At 37.1% G+C, this 23,463-nt stretch overlaps 1 protein-coding gene across 1 annotated transcript; it reads right to left on the reverse strand.

The window, feature by feature from the left end:
- Positions 1-5,742: 5,742 nt before the first annotated feature.
- trib2 (tribbles pseudokinase 2) lies at positions 5,743-23,442 on the reverse strand. The gene is made up of 3 exons (XM_087298921.2): positions 22,387-23,442; positions 21,461-21,753; positions 5,743-7,790 (listed from the first exon to the last, which is right to left on the reverse strand). Exons 1-3 carry the CDS (start codon positions 22,654-22,656, stop codon positions 7,322-7,324), a joined length of 1,032 nt encoding a protein of 343 aa, XP_087155047.1. The 5' UTR covers positions 22,657-23,442; the 3' UTR covers positions 5,743-7,321.
- Between the last annotated feature and the right edge of the window lie 21 nt (positions 23,443-23,463).

The raw sequence follows: 23,463 nt of genomic DNA on the forward strand, positions 1-23,463 counted from the left end.
CTTGTAAAAAACATGTGAATCCAAGTTTGCTGGACATAGCTGGTTTTGTCTGGGCTCCTAGCCTGGCTAGGCTAAGATGCTCATCTCCCAGCCTGGCCTGCTAAGTATACAAGTATACACTAAACAGTTTGGTTGCTATTGCAATATTGACATTTTCTTTTATTGACAAAATCTTACCGGCAGTAGGTCCATCCAAGTGCTTACTGTTTTTCCAATACTAATTCTGGTGCAGGATTACTTTACCTTTTTCCCCACATAGCCTACATCAGGGATGAGCAACCCTGCTCCTGAAGATCGACCTTCCTCCAGATTTCAGTTGCAGCCCATAACAAACCCACCTGCCTGTAATTATCAAGTGCTGTTCAGGTCCTTATTAATTGCTTCAGGTGTGTTTAATCAGGGTTGGAGCTGAACTTTTCAGGAAGGTAGATCTGCCAGCTTGATCTCACGAGAAAACGTAAGTATTTTACGTTTCGGCAGTTTAGTGGCTAATTCGTACGAATTCGTATGAGTTCAGTTGTAAAAAATTGTACGATTTCAAAAAGGAGGCGTGACACCTAACACCACCCCTAAACCCAACCGTCATTGGGGGATGAGCAAACCGTACTAAAATGTACAAATTAGATCGTACGAATTAGCCACTAAATGAAAAGGTTACGAATTGCCGTGAGATTGTGTTGAATTTGCGGGAATAGGGTTAAGCACCACTGGCCTACATAATAGGGAAGTATGCAAATTCTGGTTGAAAGAAGTCAGAAAAAAAAAATCAAGTGTTACTTCAGACATGAAACTATACCATAACATTTGTTAGAAACTGTTTATGTCATTGTTTATATCATTGCCACAGCCATGTCACCCTGCAGCCCAAGACCGGTTACTCACTGAAGCTAAGCAGGGCTGAGCCTGGTCAGTACCTGGATGGGAGACCACTAGGAAACACTAGGTTGCTGTTGGAAGTGGTGTTAGTGAGGCCAGCAGGGGGCGCTCAACCTGTGGTCTGTGTGAGTCCTAATGCCCCAGTAAAAGTGAAGGGGACACTAAACTGTCAGTGGGCGCCGTCTTTCAGATGAGATGTTAAACCGAGGTCCTGACTCTCTGTGGTCATTAAAAATCCCATGGCACTTCTCGTGAAAGAGCAGGGGTGTAACCCCCGTGTCCTGGCCAAAGTCCCTCTATCGGCCCTTACAATCATGGCCTCCCAATCATCCACTCTCCACTGAATTGGCTCTATCACTGTCTCTCCACTCCACCAATAGCTGGTGTGTGGTGAGCGCACTGGCGCCGTTGTCCTGTGGCAGCCGTCGCATCATCCAAGTGGATGCTGCACACTGGTGGTGGTGTGGAGAGACCCCCCCTCATGATTGTGAAGCGCTTTGGGTGTATTGCCATACACAATAAATGCGCTATATAAATACACATTACATTGTTTACATTTAGTTTGTGCTGTAATTTGGCGACCAATTATAAAATACTAGGTCAATCATCAGTACAACCAGAGCAAAGCAGACTCTTAGAAAGGCAGGGCTTAGATATAAATCTCAAACTAATCATTTGAAACATTTGAAACAGAATAATAGCGCACTTTAATGTGGTCTGGCCATAATAAATGACTTTTTCTAATAGAAAAGGACGCGTTTGCATAAATCAGCTTTATTTGACAGTTTTATTTGTTTCTTTTTAATTGAATCCACAAGAGACACAAGTGTTAAATGTATAGTGTGTATGTTTACAGCGCAGGCCACAGGGTCAGATCATATAAAACGGGCCCAATGCACAAGACATTAATCTGTGTTTGATGGATTATTTCCCAACAGGCTTTAGTCGGATTTAGTGGCGGTCAAGCAATGTAATCAGAGCAATGAACCGGTCTGCTGGGGTAAAAAAAGAAAAAGAGAAAAGCTTTATATTAACAAGTCATAGGTCATAATGTCTAGATCAAATGGTTTAAATAATCTAATCTAGAAATAGTCCATGATTAATGAACACTGGAATAACTATCACACAGATTCATATTTGCAAAAAATCAGCCATTTTGTATTTAGGCATCATAATTGTGCTGATCAACTCTAGCGGATCACAAATCTAACGGTTCGGATCACGTTATGGTTTTTTAGTCATGGATCAGACCATTTTTTTTAGATCAGCTAAAAAGAGGAGACCAATGTCATTTGCTTTCTATTTATCACAAAAGCAGTACTGCAGGAAACGTTTGGTTTTAACCAGCAGAACTGAGAACCTGTAATGTTATTAAAAATAAAATGAAGAATAATCATCTGAATGAAAATAAAATAGTAAAATATTCAGTAGTGTGAAAAATTCACCGTTACTGCTGTTGCTGATAACGCTAAATGTAGAAATCTAACATTATAATTTGTACAACCTTTTTTAAGTCTCATTTTCAATAAATGATTCAGTTATTCACTCATAAATCTTCATGTTTTATTGCTAGATGGATCATTTTTAAAGAATCATTCAGTGGCATACCTTTGATGGCTGGTTGTCGCTACCTATTGGTTAAAAAATAATGTAAGTACTGCTTACAACTTTCAGTTTTGAGCATCAACTTAAATGCATATGACAGTGATTTTAATCTTTACCATAAACATCAATGGTTTTATTTAAACTATAAACTGTTCTTCCAGTATTTCTGTGTTATTCGACTGTTTGTAACTTTATAACCAACTCAAAAGACTAAAGACTGAATCTCTTTCTTGATTATTGCGGTTTTTAAACACAGATTTGAATGCAGCGATTCCAAAGATTAATAAACATGTAAATCACCATCATTTATAATTTATGTTGCGTGGGTGTTGAGATCCCAATCTTTTAATGATTAATCCTGCAGCCTACACTGAACGCATTAATGCAGGCTAAACAACAGTGACAGAAAACACCTTTAATAACCTTAGAAACCCACCACATCCCCAATAACCTACAATAACTTCCGTCATCCTTATATTTGACAGGAAAACCCAAATGCTTTCATACATGTGATTTGAATGAGGTGATCTCTCTGAGATCATTACAAATTTATTAAGATGATTTTTTTTTTTTAATCTGCTAGTCATGTGTTCGTAACCGTGGGTTGTGATCCGTACGAATCACAGATCAAACATGACCCGTTACACCCCTAACACACACACACACACACACACACCTTTTATGCATTTTTTTTGTGAAGTTTGTAAATAAAGTAGTTAAAATCTGGGTTCTTGTGCAGATGTATAATTCTTAAAATATAACTTAGGTTTATGCAAATATTGTGTACATTTTCTGAAAAAATATATATTCAAAACGTATATTTACAAAATATATTTATTCATTCATTTTCTTTTTCAGCTTGATCTCATCATTAATTAGGGGTCACAACAGCAGAATGAACCGCCAACTTTTCACGCAGTGGATGCCCTTCCAGCTGCAACCCGTCAATTCAATTCAGCTTTATTTGTATAGCGCTTTTACAATTTAGATTGTGTCAAAGCAGCTTCACATAAATGGTCACAGTAACTGGAACAGTGTAGTTCAGTTTTTAGTGTTTAAGTTCAGTTCAGTTCAGTTCAGCTCAGTTCAGTGTGATTTAATCATTACTGAGAGTTCAAACACTGAAGAGCAAATTCATCGATGCGTAGCTCTACCAATCCTGAACCATGCGAGCCAGTGGCGTCACAGGAAAACACCCATACACTCATTCACACACATACACTACAGACAATTCAGCTTACCCAATTTACAAATAGCGCATGTCTTTGGACTGTGGGGGGAAACCGGAGCACCTGGAGGAAATCTACATCAACACAGGGAGAACATGCAAACAGAAATGCCAACTCACCCAGGCGAGGCTCGAACCAGAGTCGTTGTTGCTGTGAGGCGATCATGCTGTCCACTGTAGCATAATGCCACCCAAAATATAAATATATTAACAATATATAATGATAATGAATAAAAAAATCTGAGACTTTTTCTTAAAATTAAAAATATTTTTGGAAATCATGTTCATTTAATTAAATCTGTTTTTTTTAAACCATTGTATTTGTGCAGTTTTACAATTCTTAAAATGTTTGAATAAAATTAATTTTTGTTTTGTGAATGTTGAGTGAAAGGTTTGAGATCATCCTATACCAGGGGTGGGCAAACTCGGTCCTGGAGGGCCGGTGTCCCGCACAGTTTAGCTCCAACTCTAATCAAACACAGCTGCTTAAAGATTTCTAGTGATCTTGAAGACACTGATTAGCATGTTCAGGTGTGTTTGATTAGCATGTTCAGGTGTGTTTGATTAGCATGTTCAGGTGTGTTTGATTAGCATGTTCAGGTGTGTTTGATTAGCATGTTCAGGTATGTTTGATTAGTGTTGGAGCTAAACTGTGCAGGACACCGGCCCTCCAGGACAGAGTTTGCCCACCCCTGTCCTATACACATATACAGTTTTTTTTTTTTTTTTTTTGCTAAATTAAATAAATATAAATAATAAATCTGTAACTCCATGCAAGCATATTAATGACACTTCAAATTCGTTTCCACCATAAAAACGTTTCCTTTTCTTTGTTTTGTTTTATTGTCTATTTATGTCCTTTAAAGATTGCATAAAAAGATACAGCGTTCAGTGTGCAGTTCACAATTTATTTACTGAATAAATCTGGACAAAACACCAAAAATTTGTTACATTACAATCAGAGCATCTGAGGCAGATAATCCCACCATGCACTCCCCCCTCCCCTCAAAAACATGAGGAAAAAATAATAATAAAGGAACAGAAAAAAAATCCTTCAAATTTAGCACCTAATCAGCACCAACTTAAGTAGGCAAGTTCCTTCTACAGAAAAAGGGCAAAGCACAATGACCAGAAGAAAACAAACAAGCAAAAAATAAAACAAACTAAAATAAAAAGCGCAATTGGACTCCTAGTAAATCCTTCGTAATATTCTTCAAGGAAAAAATAAAATATATTTATATTTATATATATATATTTTAAAAAACAAACTCCCCTCTTGCTAGGCAGGCTAAAGCATTCAAAGGGCACATGCCATTGACTAGATATAAATCACGATTTCAAGTAACAATGATATACGACGAAACAAGTCTACACGTACCCATTCAAAACATGATCATTTCACAGACCTATGCAGGCAGTAGAGGTACTCGAGACCTTGTAGTCGTAGCAATATCGTCTAATATTTATGGAGTCAAATGCAAAAACAATCCAAAAAAAAAAAGAAAAAAAAAGAAGAAAAATAAAAACGTGAGTTCGGGGTGCGCAGTTACTGGCACTGACGTTTAAATCGTAGACTTTCCAACTTGGGACGAACTTTGATGCAAAAAGTCAAACCTGTCCTGTGTCAAATATATTGCCTACAATATTCGCGGTTAACCAAAAAACCCTGCATGTATTCCTTTTTTTTAAATATAGTAGTTGTTAAGTTATAAATAAAATAAAAAAAGTTACATTTTGCTCCAGCAAAAAGGAAAAACCTAACTAAAAGTTAAATAGATGACACTAGTTTAGAGAGCATCTCCAAGCCTAGGCGAGTCAAGTGCTTGACGTTTTCTTTAAATTCTCCGAAAGGAGAACGTTTCAGTAACGTTAGAGCAGAAAAAGCAGCAATAATAGTAAAAGGAACAGCTTAATGCAACACAAACTTTTTTTTTTTTAATGTAAAAACTAAAGGTCACAGAGGATGGCTGTCGACGTTTGCAGATATTCCAACAATCTCACAGCAATTTGAAACTTTTTGATTTAGTGGCTAATTCGTATGAATTCATAGATCTCATTCGAACAATTTAATATGATTTGCTCAACCCATGATGATGGTTGGGTTTAGGGGTGACATTTTTAAAAATCATACTTTTCGTACTACCGACTTATGTCATATGAATTAGCCACTAAACTGACCATGCTAATTCATAACTTGTTGATTTAGTGGCTAATTCAAATGAATTTGTAGATCTTATTTGTACAATTTAGCATGATTTGCTCATCTGCCAATGACAGTTGGGTTTAGGGGTGGCATTTGGTGCCATGGCTCCTTTAAAAAAAAAAAAATTCATACTTTTCGTACTACCGAACTTATATGATTTTGTATGAATTAGCCACTAAACTGACTAATGCTAATTCGTAATTTGTTGATTTAGTGGCTAATTCGTATAAATTCATATAACCTCATTCAAACAATTTAGTACAATTTGCTCATTCCCCAATGACGGTTTATATATATATAAGTTTGGTGCCACGGCTCCTTTTAAAAATCTTACATTTTTGTACAACTGAACTCATGAATTTGTAAGAATTAGCCACTAAACTGAGCATGCTAATTCGCAACTTGATTTAGTGGCTAATTTGTATGATCTCATTTGTACAATTTTGTACGATTTGCTGATCCCCCAATAATAGTTGGGTTTATGGGTGAAGTTTGGTGCTAAGCCTCCTTTTATAAATTGTAAATTTTTGTATAACTTATCTCATATGAAGTACCCAATAAACTGACTATGCTAATTCGTAATTTGTTGGTTTAGTGGCTAATTCATGCAACCTCATTCATACAATTTAGTACGATTTGCTCATCCCCCCAGTAACGATTGGGTTTAGGGATGGAGTTTGGTGCCATGGCTCCCTTCAAAAATCGTACATTTTCGTACAACTGACTCATGAATTTGTATGAATTAGCCACTAAACTGACCATGCCAATTCGTAAATTTTTGATTTAGAGGGTAATTCGTATAAAATTGTAGATCTGATCTGTACAATTTAGTATGATTTGCTCATCCGCCAATTATGATTGGGTTTAGGGGTGGCATTTGGTGTCACACCTCCTTTTAATAGTCATACATTTTCGTATGACTGAACTAATACAAATTAGCCCTTAAACTGTCAAAGCGTAAAATAGTTTTGCTTCCTCGTGAGATAAGGCTAAATATTCTTAGAATGAACCAAAAAAAAAAAAAAGACGCAACCAACAACAAACTGCATTCGAGGAAGAAAGAAAACACGGTCGACAACTTGGCGCAGGAAACAGGAGCTGTTTTGCCTGATATTTTCTTTGTTCCTTGGCTGCGTTCTCCTGTGCTGTAATGCATGTTTCGTAGCTTACTGCGACTCGTGAGCACCACGTAAAAACCTAAACAATAAACCAAAAAAAGTCTTGCTACATCACTCAACGCCATTAGCATTTCGCTTCGTCCAGAAGTCGTAGCTTAACCAGAAACAGTCCACATCTCTCCGCGGAATGAGAAATAACGATAGACACCATTGTAATATGAGTGTATTTTGCGTTTTTGTTTATCAGATAATCTAAAAGAACGTGGCATAAATGTCTTGACGAGTTTGTGCTCAGCTAAAGAACTGTTCTAGTTCTTCTTCCATGTTGGCCTCTGGTACCATTTGGTCCAACTCCCGTTCGTTTCTTCCATGGTTGACGGCCGGAGTGATGGAGGCCAAAAACCAGGGATGGTCCAGAATTTCTCGGGATGTGAGGCGCTCGGCGGGCTCTCTCCGCAAGATGCTACGAATCAGGCATCGCGCTTTGGGTGTTAGCGTCTCTGGGATGCTAAACTGCCCGCGGCGGATCTTACTGAACAGCGAACTTGGCTCCACATCGTGGAAGGGATACCGGCCAACCAGGATGGTGTACAGCATCACTCCTAAGCTCCACACGTCCGCCGCCTTTCCCGAATAGCTGCCGTTTGCATTGAGGATTTCAGGGCTGACGTAAGCAGGACAGCCGTGTTTGTCCGAGAGGGAATCATTGCCCCCTTCGAGGAGGAACGTGTCCTCGAGACTCTCCAACTTTACATGGTTCCTGCAAAAGACAAAGAACAACATATTTGAAGGTGTTCGTTAAGACATCTATGTGGTTGTTTTCAGTTGTTCAACTTTCAAAGTTGTAATTTTTGGCCAAGTATGGGAATTTGTACTTGGCATTTACCCATCCAACACACACCATAAACACACCCAGAGCAGTGTTGTGTATTGTTAAGTATTGTTTATAGTATTTGAGTATTGTTTGTAGTTGTTTATTAAATTTGTATTTTCATTGGTGTAGGCTATGAAACTATACTAGTCTTTGGGCTAATTTTGGGTACATTTACGTTTTTGGGGAATGCCGATTAATGTACACTGTCCCTTCTTGTAAAAAACAAAACTGAGAAAACGATTGGTTTGCTGGCTTTCAAGATGGACTGTGCAACAGTTAATGGACAGTCTAGTTTATAAAGTTTGAAAATACTTAATAAACAATATAAACATAAGCGACATTTGATGCAGAAACAGGGAATTTTATAGTTTTGCGATAGTGTTTGGAATGTTTGTTTGCTTACAAGATGAATCAGAATTAAATTCATTTTTACTGCAAAATTATTGGTAAATGAGCTTAGAAGTGTTAGAAAATGTATTCAAATTGAATTAAAGCAAGACTGAGCCTTTACAAATATCGTTTATGACATTTAAGACAAAAAAATGGAAACACTTTGCATTTGTGAAAACCACAAAGACACAAATGTTAGGTGCACTTATTTACAATGTGCATCACATAAAAAATGAATCCCGTTTCTTCAGTTTTAAATGAGCAATAGCTGACAAACTAATAAATGAAATCCTAATATTGACTGAACTGAACAAATTCAAGATCATTGGAAGATTTGATCATTTATGACCTTAGACAAAAACTCTAAATATTTAACAAGTTGATTTAAGATTAAACAACCTTTAAATGCTAAGTGATTGACAAATTAACCAAACAGAACATTTTATAATGAATTTATTGACATAAAATATTGTAAATTTAAGGAAATGTTTGGTTTGCAGCCTTAAAATATGGATTCCAAATATACGAGTTTCCACCACTTTCAGTCAGAACAACTGGCTTAATGTAAAACACATTAAATGGAAAATATTGGAGACTCAAACAAACTAAATAATCTTTGATGGAAAAATGGGAAAATAAAGGTTATGGACATCGAATGCTGTAAAATAAAATGTCTGGTTTCAAAGACTGGAAACTGACTGAAAAAAACTAATAAAGAAGAGGTGTAAGATACACTACATTGGAAACAAGTGATGGAAACTAAATGCTAAATGAAAGTAATGCTCTCAAATCTGCCCAAAATCCTCAAAAAAAAGTTTTGAAGCCAAGTAAGCTAAAATAAAGACAGACCTAAATATCTTTCATGAAGCAAGCACACGGTTCCTCAAATTCATAAAAAAAAAAAAAAAAAAAAAAAAAAAAAAAAAAAATCACACAAACATCTGATCTTTCACATAAAATAGATTGAAAATGTATACAATTTGTTCCCAAAGAGATCTATTTGATAATCTGGTGAAATCGTATTTATATCGCAATAATCGCAGAAATACAAAATATCCGTTTTTTTTTTTTTTAATATCGTGCAGCCCCATCATGGTTTCTCAAATTTATTCAAAAATTACAATCATCTGATCTTTGATGTAAACTAATAAAATTACAAAACTAAATGATTAATTTAAGAGAAATTATTGCTCTCAAATATGTCCAAATAACCTCAAACACCTTTCAAAGAAGCCAATTACGCTAAAGTAAAAAGAAAATCCCCCCAAAAATGTTTCAAAGAAGCCGTTGCGAAATAGTTAAGCTAAAATAAAGACAGAGCTAAATATCTTTCATGAAATAAAATAGTTAAGCTAAAATAACAACTAGACCCAAATATCTTTCATGAAGTAAACGCACGGTTCGTCAAATTAATTTAATAATCTGGTGGCATTGTATTTATAATCGCAATCATCGCAGAAATACAAAATATCGCAATGTCCGATTTTTTTCTATATCGTGCAGCTCCCAGCATGGTTTTAAGTTCATTCAAAAATGACAAACATCTGATCTTTGACGTAAACTAATAAAATGACAAAACTATATAATCAATTTATATATTAATGCAATCAAATTTATCCAAAATCTCCCCTAAAAACATTTCAAAGAAGCCATTTAAGCTAAAAGTAAAGAGAAAATCCCCCAAAAAATGTTTCAAAGAAGCTGCTGCAAAATAATTAAGCTAAAATAAAGACTTAATATCTTTCATGAAGTAATTGGACAGTTGCTCAAAATTATTCAAAAATGACACGAACATCTGGTCTTTAATGTAAAATAACAAAATGACAAATTTATATGATCAATTTAAAAGAAATTAATGCTCTTAAATCTATCAAAAAAAAAATATTTCAAAGACGTTTCAAAATAATTAAGCTAAAATAAAGACAGAGCAAAATATCTTTCATGAAGTAAATACATGGTTCCTCAAATTTATAAAAAGAAATGACACAAACATCTGATCTTTAACATAAACTAATAAAATTACAAAACTATATGATCATTTTAAGAAAAATTAATGCTCTCAAATCGTTCCAAATATCCCCAAAAATCCTTTCAAAGAAGCCAATTAAGCTAAAGTAAAGAGAAAATCCTCCAAAAAGTTTCAAAGAAGCTGCTGCAAAATAATTAGGCTAAAATAAAGACAGAGCTAAATATTTTTCATGAAGTAATTGCAGTTCTTTAAATTCATTCAAAAATGACACAAACATCTGATCTTTGATGTAAAATAATAAAATGACAAAACTATATGATCAATTTAAGATAAATTATTGGTCTCAAATCGGTCCAAAACCCTCAAAAAACATTAAGAAGCCAAGTCAGCTAAAATAATGACAGATCTAAATATTTTAGTAATAACACGGTAGGGCTGTGCAATTAATCGAAAATCCGATTTCGATTACGACTTCTAACGATTATGAAAAACCAAAAATCGAGATAAAAGATTATTCCATCATATACGGCCTCCTTTCCAGTTCCACATGAAAGTGACTGAAAGATAGGCTGTAATGTAACTTTTGCAGCATGGGATGCGCATCTTTCATATTTTTAAAAGCGCGAAAGTGCACGTGCTGTTGTGTGCGCGCGCGCTGCGCTTAGCCTCGGACAGGTATTGTGTGTGTTTGTGTGTGTCTGTGTGCTCGCGGTTCGCGCTTAGCCTCAGACAGCAGAGCACACGCACATCTAACGCCATCTTAATGCGAGCGCTTTAATGGTCAAATACATGCACGGTGTTTAGTGATTATTCAAATTAATCCTCATTTGTGTAATAAACAAGATGAGAATCAAAAGACACGTGAAAGAGAAACCATATCGGAGCTGCACTATTCTTAAAGTGACAGCGTGCGATATTCCTGCTGCTGTTTTTATTATTAATCAAACAACAAAAGGACAAAATCCACTCACTGCTCTTGGCTGAAGGACTTTTGTAGTTAAAGTTTTTTCTTACAGTGAAGATGCTTAAAACACAGTTTAAACATAACAGTTTTAATAGCTCATTTCTAATAACTGATTTCTTTTATCTTTGCTATGATGACAACACATAATATTTTACTAGATATTTTTCAAGATACTAGTATTCAGCTTAAAGTGACATTTAAAAGCTTAACTAGAGTAAATAAGCAAGTCATTATGTAACAGTAGTTTCTTCTGCAGACAATCAAAAATATATTGCCTAAGGGGGCTAATAATATTGAGCTATTAAAATAGATTTCAAAATATTTAAACCTGATTTTTATCTAGCTAAAATAAAACAAATAAGCCTTTCTCCAGAAGAAAAAAATATTATAGTAAATACTGTAAAAAATTGCTCTGTTAAACATAATTTGGGAAATATTTGTATATAAAAATAAATTCACTGAAGGGCGAATAATTTTGACTTTAACTGATAATCGTTTTGAATAATCGTGATTACAATTATGACCAAAATATGCGCGATTATGATTTTTCCCATAATCGAGCAGCCCTATCACACGGTGCCTCAAATTCATTAAAACAAAATGACATGAACATCTTATATTTGACGTAAAATAATTGAAAATGAATACATTGTTCCCAAAGAGATCTATTCGGTAATCTGGTAAAACTGTAATTATATCATAATATATATTGTAGAAATACAAAAAAGCACAATGTCCGATTTTTTGAATATCGTGCACCCTATCATGGTTTCTCAAATTTATTCAAAAATGACTGAAAAACATCTGAAAAAGATCTGATGTTTGACGTAAATAAAACGACAAAACTACTTGATCAATTTAAGTGAAATTACTGCTCTCAAATCCATCCAAAATCCCAAAGAACGTTTCAAATCATTTTCACTCTACTATGCTTAAAGCATAGTAGTTTTTGACAGCAAAGCATAAATATGCTCCACGTATTGGATGGTAAATCCCTTGCATTAAAAAAAAGCAATATAAAGTCAGCCTCGGGACATTCCTGCCAGTGTAATCCAGAGGGAAATCTGGAATTCATTCTCGGAATTATAAGCAGCAGGAATAATGCAGCACCAGAGATGGAGTTTATCAAAGCATCAGGATTTCCCTGTGATCCTCGTTTTTCCACTGCGATCTTGCAATTTGCACAATAATGCAAAACACAAAACATGCAGATGATGTGCTGTTATGGTTACTTTATCTGGTCATTATCTGAACAGTATGGCTGACTAAATATGCAGCTTTTCTGGTCTTGGAGGTAGGCTTGTCACAATAATCTGTATATGGACTAATCGCACAACACATGGACATGACCTCAATCATTTTTAGTGATGCAATATATATCACCCATACATAAAAACCAATTCTAGCAACACTTCAGCTGTTTGTGCAACCTCTCCATCTCTATTGAAGGTGTCAGATTCATGGTAAAAAAAAAACACTAATTACTATAAATTACTGTAGTATATTTTCATGTGATTATATCATCCGAGCATTATACGAGTGGCATAAAATTGCCTTAAAATGACAATAATATTGTTTATCGCAATATATTTTGGTGCAAAATATCGTACAAGAAAAAACAGATATCATGACAGGCCTACTTGGATGTTTGCGAGTGTTAAGATGAATGTTTTAATTAATGTTTGTGAATAGAGCTGCACGATTCTGGCTAAAATGAGAATTGCGTTTTTTTTTTGCTTATAATAAAGGTCCCGATTTTCTCACGATTCTGTAGATGTAAAATAAAGGGTAAGATGAGTGGGATGTTATTATTGTTACTCTCAAACATGTGGTAAAACAGCAATAGGCTTTGTGTAGCTGTACTGTTGGTTAAAATACTACATTTTGTATAGACTTGCAATGGTGGACTTGAACAGACTTTAGATTTGTCCTGGTCATTAATGTTGATGATAATTCTGATGTTGAATCATTGTGTTTGAGACATATGCTTACAATCGGTCATTTCTTGCTTAAAATCTGTCACTGACGTGATTTTTGTAAATACAGAAGACTGGGTGGGTATTTTTGCATTTCGGCGGGTTTTGGATACATTTTGGGCTGGAATCAGTCAGCTACATCTGGCAACACTGTGTGCGCTTTCGGTTTCATTTTTACTGATAGGAGCGGTTTCTTTTCTCGCGCTGCTCCTAAACGATTACTCTGTGCCACAATTTGAATGTTATTTACAACTTTATTAGCTGTTATTCACAGCCTATGCAGGTTCTGTTCACTAAAGTACACTTCATTCAGAGGCGCGCGCGTCCGCCATCTCTGTGGTAACAGCTGACATTCAGCTTAAGTCACGTGTGATTTTGCGGTCGCAAATACATTACATGAAGACTGAAATGACATTTTTGAGGTGAATTATATCTTATAAATACAGCATGTGACTCTTTCAACACCATTTGGAGGTGTCCACGTTGTTGAACAACGTATGTAAAACAATGTGAAGACTTGTGCGCTCACCATTTAGTGATGGGTCGTTCATGAACGATTCGTTCATCCGCGCGTGCGCACATTTGTGCAGGTAGGATCGTTAATTTCAAGCCAATCATATGCGTTTAGAGCCGGGAAAAGAATTGATCCGCTCACCTCTCGAGTCCTCTATCGGGTCTGAGTCTCTCGTTCCTCATGGGCCAATCATACACGTTTAGAGCCGGAAAAAGAATTGAACCGTTCATCTCTCGAGTCCTCGGGTTTGAGTCATTCTGTCACGTGATAAACGAACAATCATGGCTCCTATCGGCTTAGACTGTGCATTGATTAAGATTATATGTGACTGTCAGTGTAACGTGAATGAACCCTTACATTTGAAGACATGAAGAGGTGAGCTGAGCAAAGAGACAACCATACCTCCATAGACAAAAGAGCAGGTAAACATTGAATTATTATGTTCTCCTTCTTATATTCTATTTATGACTTATTTGTTGTGTGATCAACCTTTTGGGCTAGTTGTAGATGTGTTTGGAAGCAATTCGTAACATTTTAATAATATTTTGGCAAATTGAACCAAATGACTCGAAAAAAGATTCGTTCACCTTGATGAACGAGATTCAAAGATCCGAGTCAATAAAATGATCCGAACTTCCCATCACTACCACCATTGCTTCTCTCCTGAACTTGAAAATATGATTGGCAGAATCGTAGAAATGCTGGATTAAGATCGTCTAGGGCACAGGTGTCAAACTCAGTTCCAAAAGGGCCGCAGCTCTGCACAGTTTAGTCCCAACCCTAATTAAACACACCTGATCAAACTAATTGAGTCCTTCAGGCTTGTTTGAAACCTACAGGTAAGTGTGTTGGAGCAGGGTTGAAACTAAACTGTGCAGGGCTTCGGCCCACCAGGAACTGAGTTTGACACCCCTGGTCTAGAGGGTCGAATCGAAATCGCGATCTTTTTACGAGTAATTGTGCAGTTCTAATTGTGAATCGAATCATGTTCATAAGCTGTTTTTTTTTTAAAGACACGATTATTATCTTTATTTCCTAAGTGATGTTTAACACATTTTCAAAATCAATAGTTTTAACCCTCTATATTCTGCCACCCTAGACGCAGATATAACTGAGAACGCGGGTGGTGAGGGTAAGGTCTGGGAAGTAATGTTGTGAAATTTAAGTAAAAACATATACTGAAAATTCAGCTTTGAATCACAGGAATAAATTACATTTTAATATATAGAAAAGTTATTTTAATTTTTTTGTTATAATATTTTTCTGAATTTTCAGCAAATGTCTAAATAATAGGCACTATACACTCACCGGCCATTTTATTAAGTACACCTGTCCAGCTGCTTGTTAATTCAAATTTCTAATCAGTCAATCACAGGTCAGCAACTCGATGCATTTAGGCATAAAGACATGGCCAAGACGATCTGCAGCAGTTCAAACAGAGCATTAGAATGGGGAAGAAATGTGATTCAAGTGATTTTGAACGTGACATGGTTGTTGATGCCAGACGGGTTGGTCTAAGTAGTTCAGAAACTGCTGATCTACTGGGATTTTCACGCACAGCCATCCCTAGGGTTTACAGAATATGGTGCGAAAAAGAGAAAATATCCAGTGAGTGGCAGTTCAAATGCCTTGTGACAAATGCCTTGTTGATGCCAGAGGTCAGAGGAGAATGGCCAGACTGGATTGAGCTGATAGAAAGGCAACAGTAACTCAAATAACCACTCGTTACAACCGAGATATGCAGAAGAGCATCTCTAAAAGCACAACACATCCAACCTCTACAGCAGCAGAAGACCACACCGACTGCCACTCCTAACAGCTAAGAATAAGAAACGGAGGCTACAATTCACACAGGCTCACCAAAATTGGACAATAGATTGGAAAAACAATGCCTGGTTTGTTAAGTCTAGATTTCTGTGGCAGCATTCAGTTGGTAGGGTCAGATTTTGGCATCAACAACATGAAAGCATGGATCCATCCTGCCTTGTATCAACAGTTCAGGCTAGTAGTGATGGTGTAATGATATAGGGGATATTTTCTTGACATGGATGGACCATGTCCATCCCTTTATGACCACAGTCTACCCATCCTCTGATGGCTACTTCCAGCAGGATAACACACCCTGTCATAAAGCACAAATTATCTCAGACTGATTTCTTAAACATGACAACGAGTTCACTGTACTCAAATGGCCTACACAGTCACCAGAGCTCAATCCAATAGAGCACTTTTGACATGTCGTGGAACAGGAGATTCACATCATGCATGTGCAGCCGACAAATCTGCAGCAAATGTGTGATGCTATCATTTCAATATGGACCAAAATCTCTGAGGAATATTTCAAGTACCTTGTTGAAATCTATGCCACGAAGGATTAAGGCAGTTCTGAAAGCAAAAGTGGTCCAACCCGGTACTAGTAAAGTATAACTAATAAAGTGGCCGGTGAGTGTATATATGCATATTATACATTTTTGTTCAAGTTAGTTCAGGATTAGAAATCACTCATATTTTAAATGTACTAAAAAAAAACATCCCAAATATGAGACACAGTAAGGGGTAAAAAAAAAAAAAAAAAAAAAAAAAAAAAAAAAAAAACTTTAATGCAGTCATGCAAGTCACTTTGTGCTACATTGCTTAACAGTGAAAATAGCTGAAAAACACACTTTAACCACAGCACACAGCCAAAATTACAACCAAACAAAAAAAAAAAAACAATGCAACGAAAATATCTGAAGTCTTTTGCAAACTGCCTCGTGACTCAGATTCTGAATCAGAAACTATCCGAATGAAACCGTACTCCCACTCAGTTTCAGCAAAACATCCAATCCTCAGCACTCAAAAACAGTCGTATTATTTTTCACGACAAGCGCTGCTCTGCTGCGTGGAAAGGTTACAAGGCCTCTAAATTACCTGAAGGTCAGAAACGAGCAGGACGGCCCTTCCCTGACCTGAACGTATGACCCGCTTCCATGCGCCGTCGTGTTAAAGAGAGCACAACATGCTCAAAATATTCCTTTAATGACATGCAGCACATGTGAGTCACAGCTAAGTTACAGAAGGTCAAAAGCCACACCACTCATTCATTCATTCATTCATTCATTCATTCATTTACTTTTCGGCTTCATTAAGTCAAATATAAGTCTGCATGAACCGGAAGCTGTGCCTGTTTTTTTTTTTTAATATTGTGACGCAGTTCCTTGAGGAACTGAATAATAAACAGTAAACCGTAAGTGTGGATTGTTTTGGATGTTGATTGTATGTAGTAAAGTGGAAAGATGGAGAAAGGGTTTAGGGAGAGTAATTGCAACCTAACAGACTCCAGCTCCTTACCACTTCAGTTTGTTGTCATAATTTATGCTTGGAGTGGTTAAGGGGTGTGGTTAAGTATGCTAGCCACACCCAATACCTCAGACTGACCTAAATCTGCGAATTTACCTGAAAACAAACAGGAAGTGCTTTTACAGATTTCAATTTTAGATTTCAGAGGCAAACAATTATTTTTATTTTTTAATGACATGCACAGATGAAATTCTTCACCACAAAACTAGCAATATGAGCTAACAAATTCAATATGGTCAGTTTTGATTTCATGTGTGCTTTAAGAGTTTAAAGACCCTTTCAAAACTATTAAGTAGGAAATAGTTAATATATATAAAATGTCAAAACAAACTTAATTTGGATGCTATTTTTTTTATTCTCATTTCATTTTTCAACCTTATTTAAATGTCCTTTCTAACCTCTCCTGTCTATATAGTACGTAATCACTCAAAGCTCCAGAAAACCACAACAAATCCCTTGTGTGGTTGTCACTTGGCAAATAAAGCTCATTTTGATTGAGAAAAAAAGACCTTGCATGATAGCAGGAGAATTAGAGCAGGACACATGGAAGCTCGCGGTACTACATTATGGGGTAATTCCAGTTGAACGGCACCGCGGTCTCTAGCGTTTGGCGGTGGTGTGTTACAAGCCTAGATGACATAACCAGGTCAGGAACCCACTACGCTGAGGAATGCAGTTCTGTCTGGCTCGTTTTCCTCTCTGGTTCCAATCTTGGTGCACCCTCGGTGTTTGATTTCTGGCCAGGGTAATGCTCACCACCCCTTGGCCACGTCTACTCGCGCTCGTCTGCAATCACTCAGTGAAAGGTGGACGGGGCTGACGCACCAGACCACAGTGCATGGGAACAGTAAGGTCAGCCGGCTCACATTTAAAGCAGCGGGCAGCGCTCTCCGTTTCCATCCAGCGAGCCGGAGGGAATCTAGCTGAGCTGACTCATTTGGCCATTGGGGCGACTGCCATTTAGCTTAAACGGGAAGGCCACCCAGATTCATAAAACCAGGCTCAGAATCATTTCAGACTCGTTTTACTGACAGACTCATGGGTAGGCTGATTTTTATAAAAAGTATTAAATAGCACTCAAAAGTCCACAACATGATGCATTTCTGAGTGAAACAAAATATGCAAAAAGAAAACAATGGAACATCATGTCATATTGAACTTGACTGGATTGTAAAGGATTGAAAAATATGAGAGTTTGGCAATTGGAGATGGTGCATAAACTAGCGACCAGATTGGACCCTTTTGTCCATCTCTTTAAGCTTTTGTACAAAAACTGTTCTTCGTACATGGACTACTCAATGAGCTGGATTTCGTTATTGACAAATTGACATTATCCTGGATCAATTTGTTCTTCAAAACTCATCCGAGAGTTGTTGTCAACTGTTATGGTAGCTCAAACCTGCTCGGGTGCAGGCTTATTTCATATTAACAGGATTACATCAGGTCATTTCAAGCAAAGATAATACTGAAAGTATGTACCAAATTGACACTCTTACAGTAGTAGTTTGATACACTTGGGAAAATAGTAAATTGGTAAAAAAAAAAAAAAAATATATATATATATATATATATATATATATATATATATATATATATATATATATATATATATATATATATATATATATATATTAGTTATAAGTATAAAGTTTAAAAAGTGCAATCTACACTCTAAAATAAAAGTAAAAATACTGTCACAGGGTGGTTCTCCTTAAGAAGTTCAATGACAACATATGGACTTTTTAGATCTAAACGCATACTATTTTTTTAAGGTACCAGCTTTAGAACAATTTGTGTATGACAATAGACATGCACAATTGACTGTTTTTTTTTTAAAGTAATAATAATTTATGCCATTATACAAGCTTTGACATCTAATATGACGGTGATTTGATGCTTCACAGAAGTTGCAGAAACCTTTGCCAATATCAAAACGCTTTTTTAATGCAAAATTAATTTAAACAGCCAGTTATTCCCTTCAATAAAAAAAATTTGCTCTAAATGTACAACTAAAATTGCTAAACACCCTTGACATAAAAGTGTACAGCCTGTAGCCCACAGCAAAGGTGAAACATTAGAGCGTATCATATTTAACAAACCGTTTACTACAAATTATTTAATTTTGCTCACATGGATAATTGAATATTATTCAGATGATGTCATTACACTGCTGTGCCGTCAGCAAATCCTTGCATTGCTGATCATGATTGAGGATCGATAGATCTGTCCTTCACAACACACGCAACGATCTCAGACATTTTAATCTGATTCACAAACTTGTTTAAAGAACTAAATTAGCCAGAGATAAATTATCAAGATCAAAAAATCCAGGATCGGCCAAATCATCTTAGATAATGGGTGTCCAAACTCAGTCCTGGAGAGTTTAGCTTCAACCCTAATCAACACACGTGAACCAGCAAATCAAGATCTTACTAGATATACTAGAAACTTCCTGGCAGGTGTGTTGAAGTTGGAGCTAAACTCTGCAGGACACCGGCCCTCCAGGTTTGGACACCCCTGTCTTAGATCATTTAACAGAGGTACGAAAACCCCCTGAAATCTACTTATACTTGTTATGGTTGTCAAAAACAAAATCAGATCAACATCACGTTTTTGATGTTTGCACAGGATAACAGTATAACATGCATTTTATAGATTAAAATGTTTGTCATGCAAATGAACAGTCTAAATGCTTACAACAGTATGACTGTTTGCATGAAAACTGTTGTGCAATATACCCTAAAGGTACCAAAATATCTCTACAGGTTGCCAATAACTATTAAAAGAGAATAGAGGAACAAGACTTTTCACTTGCATTTAAATGAGCCCATATGAAAAAAGAAAACAACCTCTTCATTGTTAGTCGCAACCAAACATATGTCAGCACTAAACATAAAAACAATTCGTCAAGTCAGCTTAAAATACCTTGATACTTACCACACAACAACCAGTGTGTAAACGACCAAATATCTACATAGACTGCATATCTACATACATAGGAATGGGTATCGTTAAGGTTTTAACAGTATTACTACTTTTATTGATACCACTTATCGGTTCGGTACTTTAACGGTTCTCTTATGGGTACTTTTTGTAGGTTTTTTTTATGAAAAAACAAAAAACTAATTGAACAGAATTAACAACACTTTGTTTTATTATTACGTTTTAATGAAAAAATAAAACTAAATCAATAATTAAAAAACAAATAAATAAAAATTTTCCTGTATATAAATGTACTATCGTTTGAAGGAAAATTACTCAGTTTTTTTTAAACCATTCTTCTGGTGAAAAATCAACATGTTTGCCTTTTCGGGATCTTTCTTGCTTTATTGGGCTCCCTGCTGTTAAAAATACCCTATTTGAGTAGCAAAATACAGTTTAATGAGAAAATGTTTATGATGTTTTATTAACACATCCACATAAATACACATAAATACAGTTTTGGAACATCTTGCAATGTAAAAATAAGCAGTTTTTTATAATTTCATAAGCATATAGTTTATTATTAGGCTATTCATAAGCTATATTAGTAAATACAGCTGATGAAAAAGCAATTATATCGTTTAAAATTTATTTATGCCACTGCAGAAAAAAATACTGTTTTCATTGTAACCGAATGTTTATGTTTATGCAACTATTTATAAAATACTAATTTGGGTGATTGACTGCTGGCGTAATGATGTGGATGATTTAACATTACAGTTAGTAGTTAGGCAGTCAAAAACTTTTCGTTTGTCCTTCTGCAGTTAATGGACTTTCGAAAGATGCTTTCACTTAGCCAGATTCTTTGCGTTTCCACTTATACAAGAAAACAACTTGTTGCAACTGACATTGTCACTGTTCACTCGGGCAATACAACCAGTTTGGTTCACTCCGCAAGCTTATGAGCTGTGTGTCCGCTTAGCACGAGGCTCCACTGAGTGTGTGCGCACACCCAAGAACTGTGAAGGTTTTTATACTTGACGTGCTCGCCGGAAACACAAGCATTTCTCATGTGAGAACTGTGCAGACGAGTATCAAATATCCCAAATTAGAAAAGGTTGGTCAGTTAAATTATGCTACTGTAAGTAATGTTTACTCAGCAATAATTCTCCAGTACCGATAGCACGTGTTAACTTCAGAGATTAACGATACTTCGGTCTTTTATAATGTAGCACTGATACTGATAAAGTACCGAATTTCAGTACCCATCCCTACACACATACTGTTTGTTCAAACTACTCATTTGAAACTGAGACAACACAATTCTTCAGTTTTTTTTGCGACAACTTAATTGTTTTAAGTTCAATCCACTTAAATTGGTAAAAACTAATAAGTTAACTTAATTCCTTAAGGAACTCAGCATTTTTTTAACAGTCTAGTCAGAATATGCATGTTCGGTTTGCAAGCAGACATCTTTATTACCTGTCCTCATTCTTGAAGACGAACTTCCTCAGCTTGAGGTCTCGGAGGACCAGGCCGTTGTCGTGGCAGTGCGCCACAGCTGATGCTATCTGATGGAAAAGTCTGGCAGCCTCTTCCTCTCGCAGCTTCTTGCAAGTGCGAACGAAAGAGTGCATATCGCCATGGCTCCTCTCGAAGAACACGTACGCTCGCGTATCCCCCAGAAGGATCTCCACTATCTGGTTAATGTTCTCATGGGTACCCAGCACGAAGTAAGCAGCCAGTGACTCCTGATATCGACTGATATCAAACACCTGGAGGGTAGAAAGAGAGAGAGAGAGAGGGGCATTTTAAATTAAATTAGAAGCAGTCATCGATTACCCAACATCTCAGGTGGGAGCGCAAAGGTATCAGCCCACCAAAGAGAAGTGGCATCTTTAGAGCTGATGCTTAATTGTGAAACAAAAGAATGGAAATCCATGCGGCACAGAGTCGAGCACCTCTGCTGCATTTTCAAGTCCCCAAAACATACACTGAATTTTGATGTTGCTTAGTAACAGACACCTAAAACAGAGAGATGGGCTAAATATAACAGAAGGGATGGACATGGCAGGCCATTCCCTTTCATCTGAAGATAAGAGGTTTTCACTAATGCCTATTCGGAGTGTCTTGGGTTTTGAAGTCATGCAGACTTGCACGCATGAATGCATGGTTGTATGCACACACACACACACACTTAAAGGGTATTCCCTCATGCTTTTTTTTTTTGCACGTGACTATAACTCATCACTCCATGCATCACAAAAGAAAAGCCATTCATTCTGCTAATGCATGCATGCAATGAGCCAGATGCATGTCATGCTTTGATCCCTATCAATAGCTGATGCAATTGCATGCATGAGTGTTCCCATCCAAAAATATCACGCATAGAGAAGCGAGTTCCTTACCTTGCACACGAGCTCTTCCCCACTGTGCAGGTGGGTGGCTCTGAAAACGTGGTCTCCCTCGATGGGCTCCAACAAAAGGTAATTTCCAATGCAAGAAATGCAGTGCGAGGAGTCCGGGGTCTCGGGGGGGCTGGGAGATCCTAAATTGGGACTGAAACTCTGGCTGGATTCTGTAGTCCTTAGGCAAGAGAGCTCCTCAAAGTCGTGCGCTTTGTGCCTCGATCTCCCATAACGCGAAATGTTAATGGGACTGGATCTCTGTATGTTCATGAGTATAGGAGGAGGTTCGTCCGGATCAGGAGGTTGATTCAGACGGATTCAATGGGAGGTAGAAGCGAATGCCAAAAAAACAAACAAACAGATGCCCTCTATTTAACACTGGGCATGAATGCAAGCGGCGATTCCCCTCGACTTTAATAATGCTGATTGCAATGCCAATGTGGCGTCATTTGAGCACACATGCGATGACGTGCATGCATGAATTGTGACCTCTATGCTTCACGGTGCCCTCAAAGAAAAAAAAAAGAAGCACGGTTTGGTTAACACACGCGAAAATGCATGTAATACGTCGCGATTGTGAATGTAAAGAGTGTGACGTCACAATCGATGCAGCGCAGCAGGTACAAATTAACAATTATTTCCTTCCCTTTTTGTGCATGAAATTTAAAGTGCCAGCCGGGTTCGGATATCCTGAGAGGGCGCTCCGGGTTCATTCATGCGGGCTTCCGAGCGAATCATGTCCGTGTATCTACCTAAATATAGCCAGGGAGATATTTTTTTTGTCCTCCAGGTCGCGAGCCGCCTTTTGTTACGCCTGGGAAGTCGATGTCCTCTCTCCGCGCGAGCACGCAAAACTCCGACGGATGGATATAATTCGGAGACAAAGGCGAGAAGGGACGGCCGACGTTCTCCCCCTGGGCCTATCCCTTGTTTCAGCAACAGGACACCATCATCATCTTACTTACGTGGCTGGAAATCTAGTCCATTAAGCGCGGGTCAGCCACAAACACACACACACGAGCCGCTGACTGACTGACTGCGCTCGCGGGACTGACTGGAGCTCCACGCGCGCGACCA

Source organism: Danio rerio, chromosome 20 (genome assembly GCF_052040795.2).
Source record: "Danio rerio strain M-AB ecotype USA chromosome 20, GRCz13ab, whole genome shotgun sequence".
Classification (NCBI taxonomy): Eukaryota; Metazoa; Chordata; class Actinopteri; order Cypriniformes; family Danionidae; genus Danio; species Danio rerio.

Bases quoted from the DNA above. Each gene is read 5' to 3' on its own strand.
- trib2 (XM_087298921.2), bottom strand. From the start codon at position 22,656: ATGAACATACAGAGATCCAGTCCCATTAACATTTCGCGTTATGGGAGA. The intron at 21,754-22,386 runs GTAAGGAACTCG...TCTACCCTCCAG, and splicing joins GGGAAGAGCTCGTGTGCAAG to GTGTTTGATATCAGTCGATA. The intron at 7,791-21,460 runs GTAATAAAGATG...TGTCTTTTGCAG, and splicing joins GTCTTCAAGAATGAGGACAG to GAACCATGTAAAGTTGGAGA.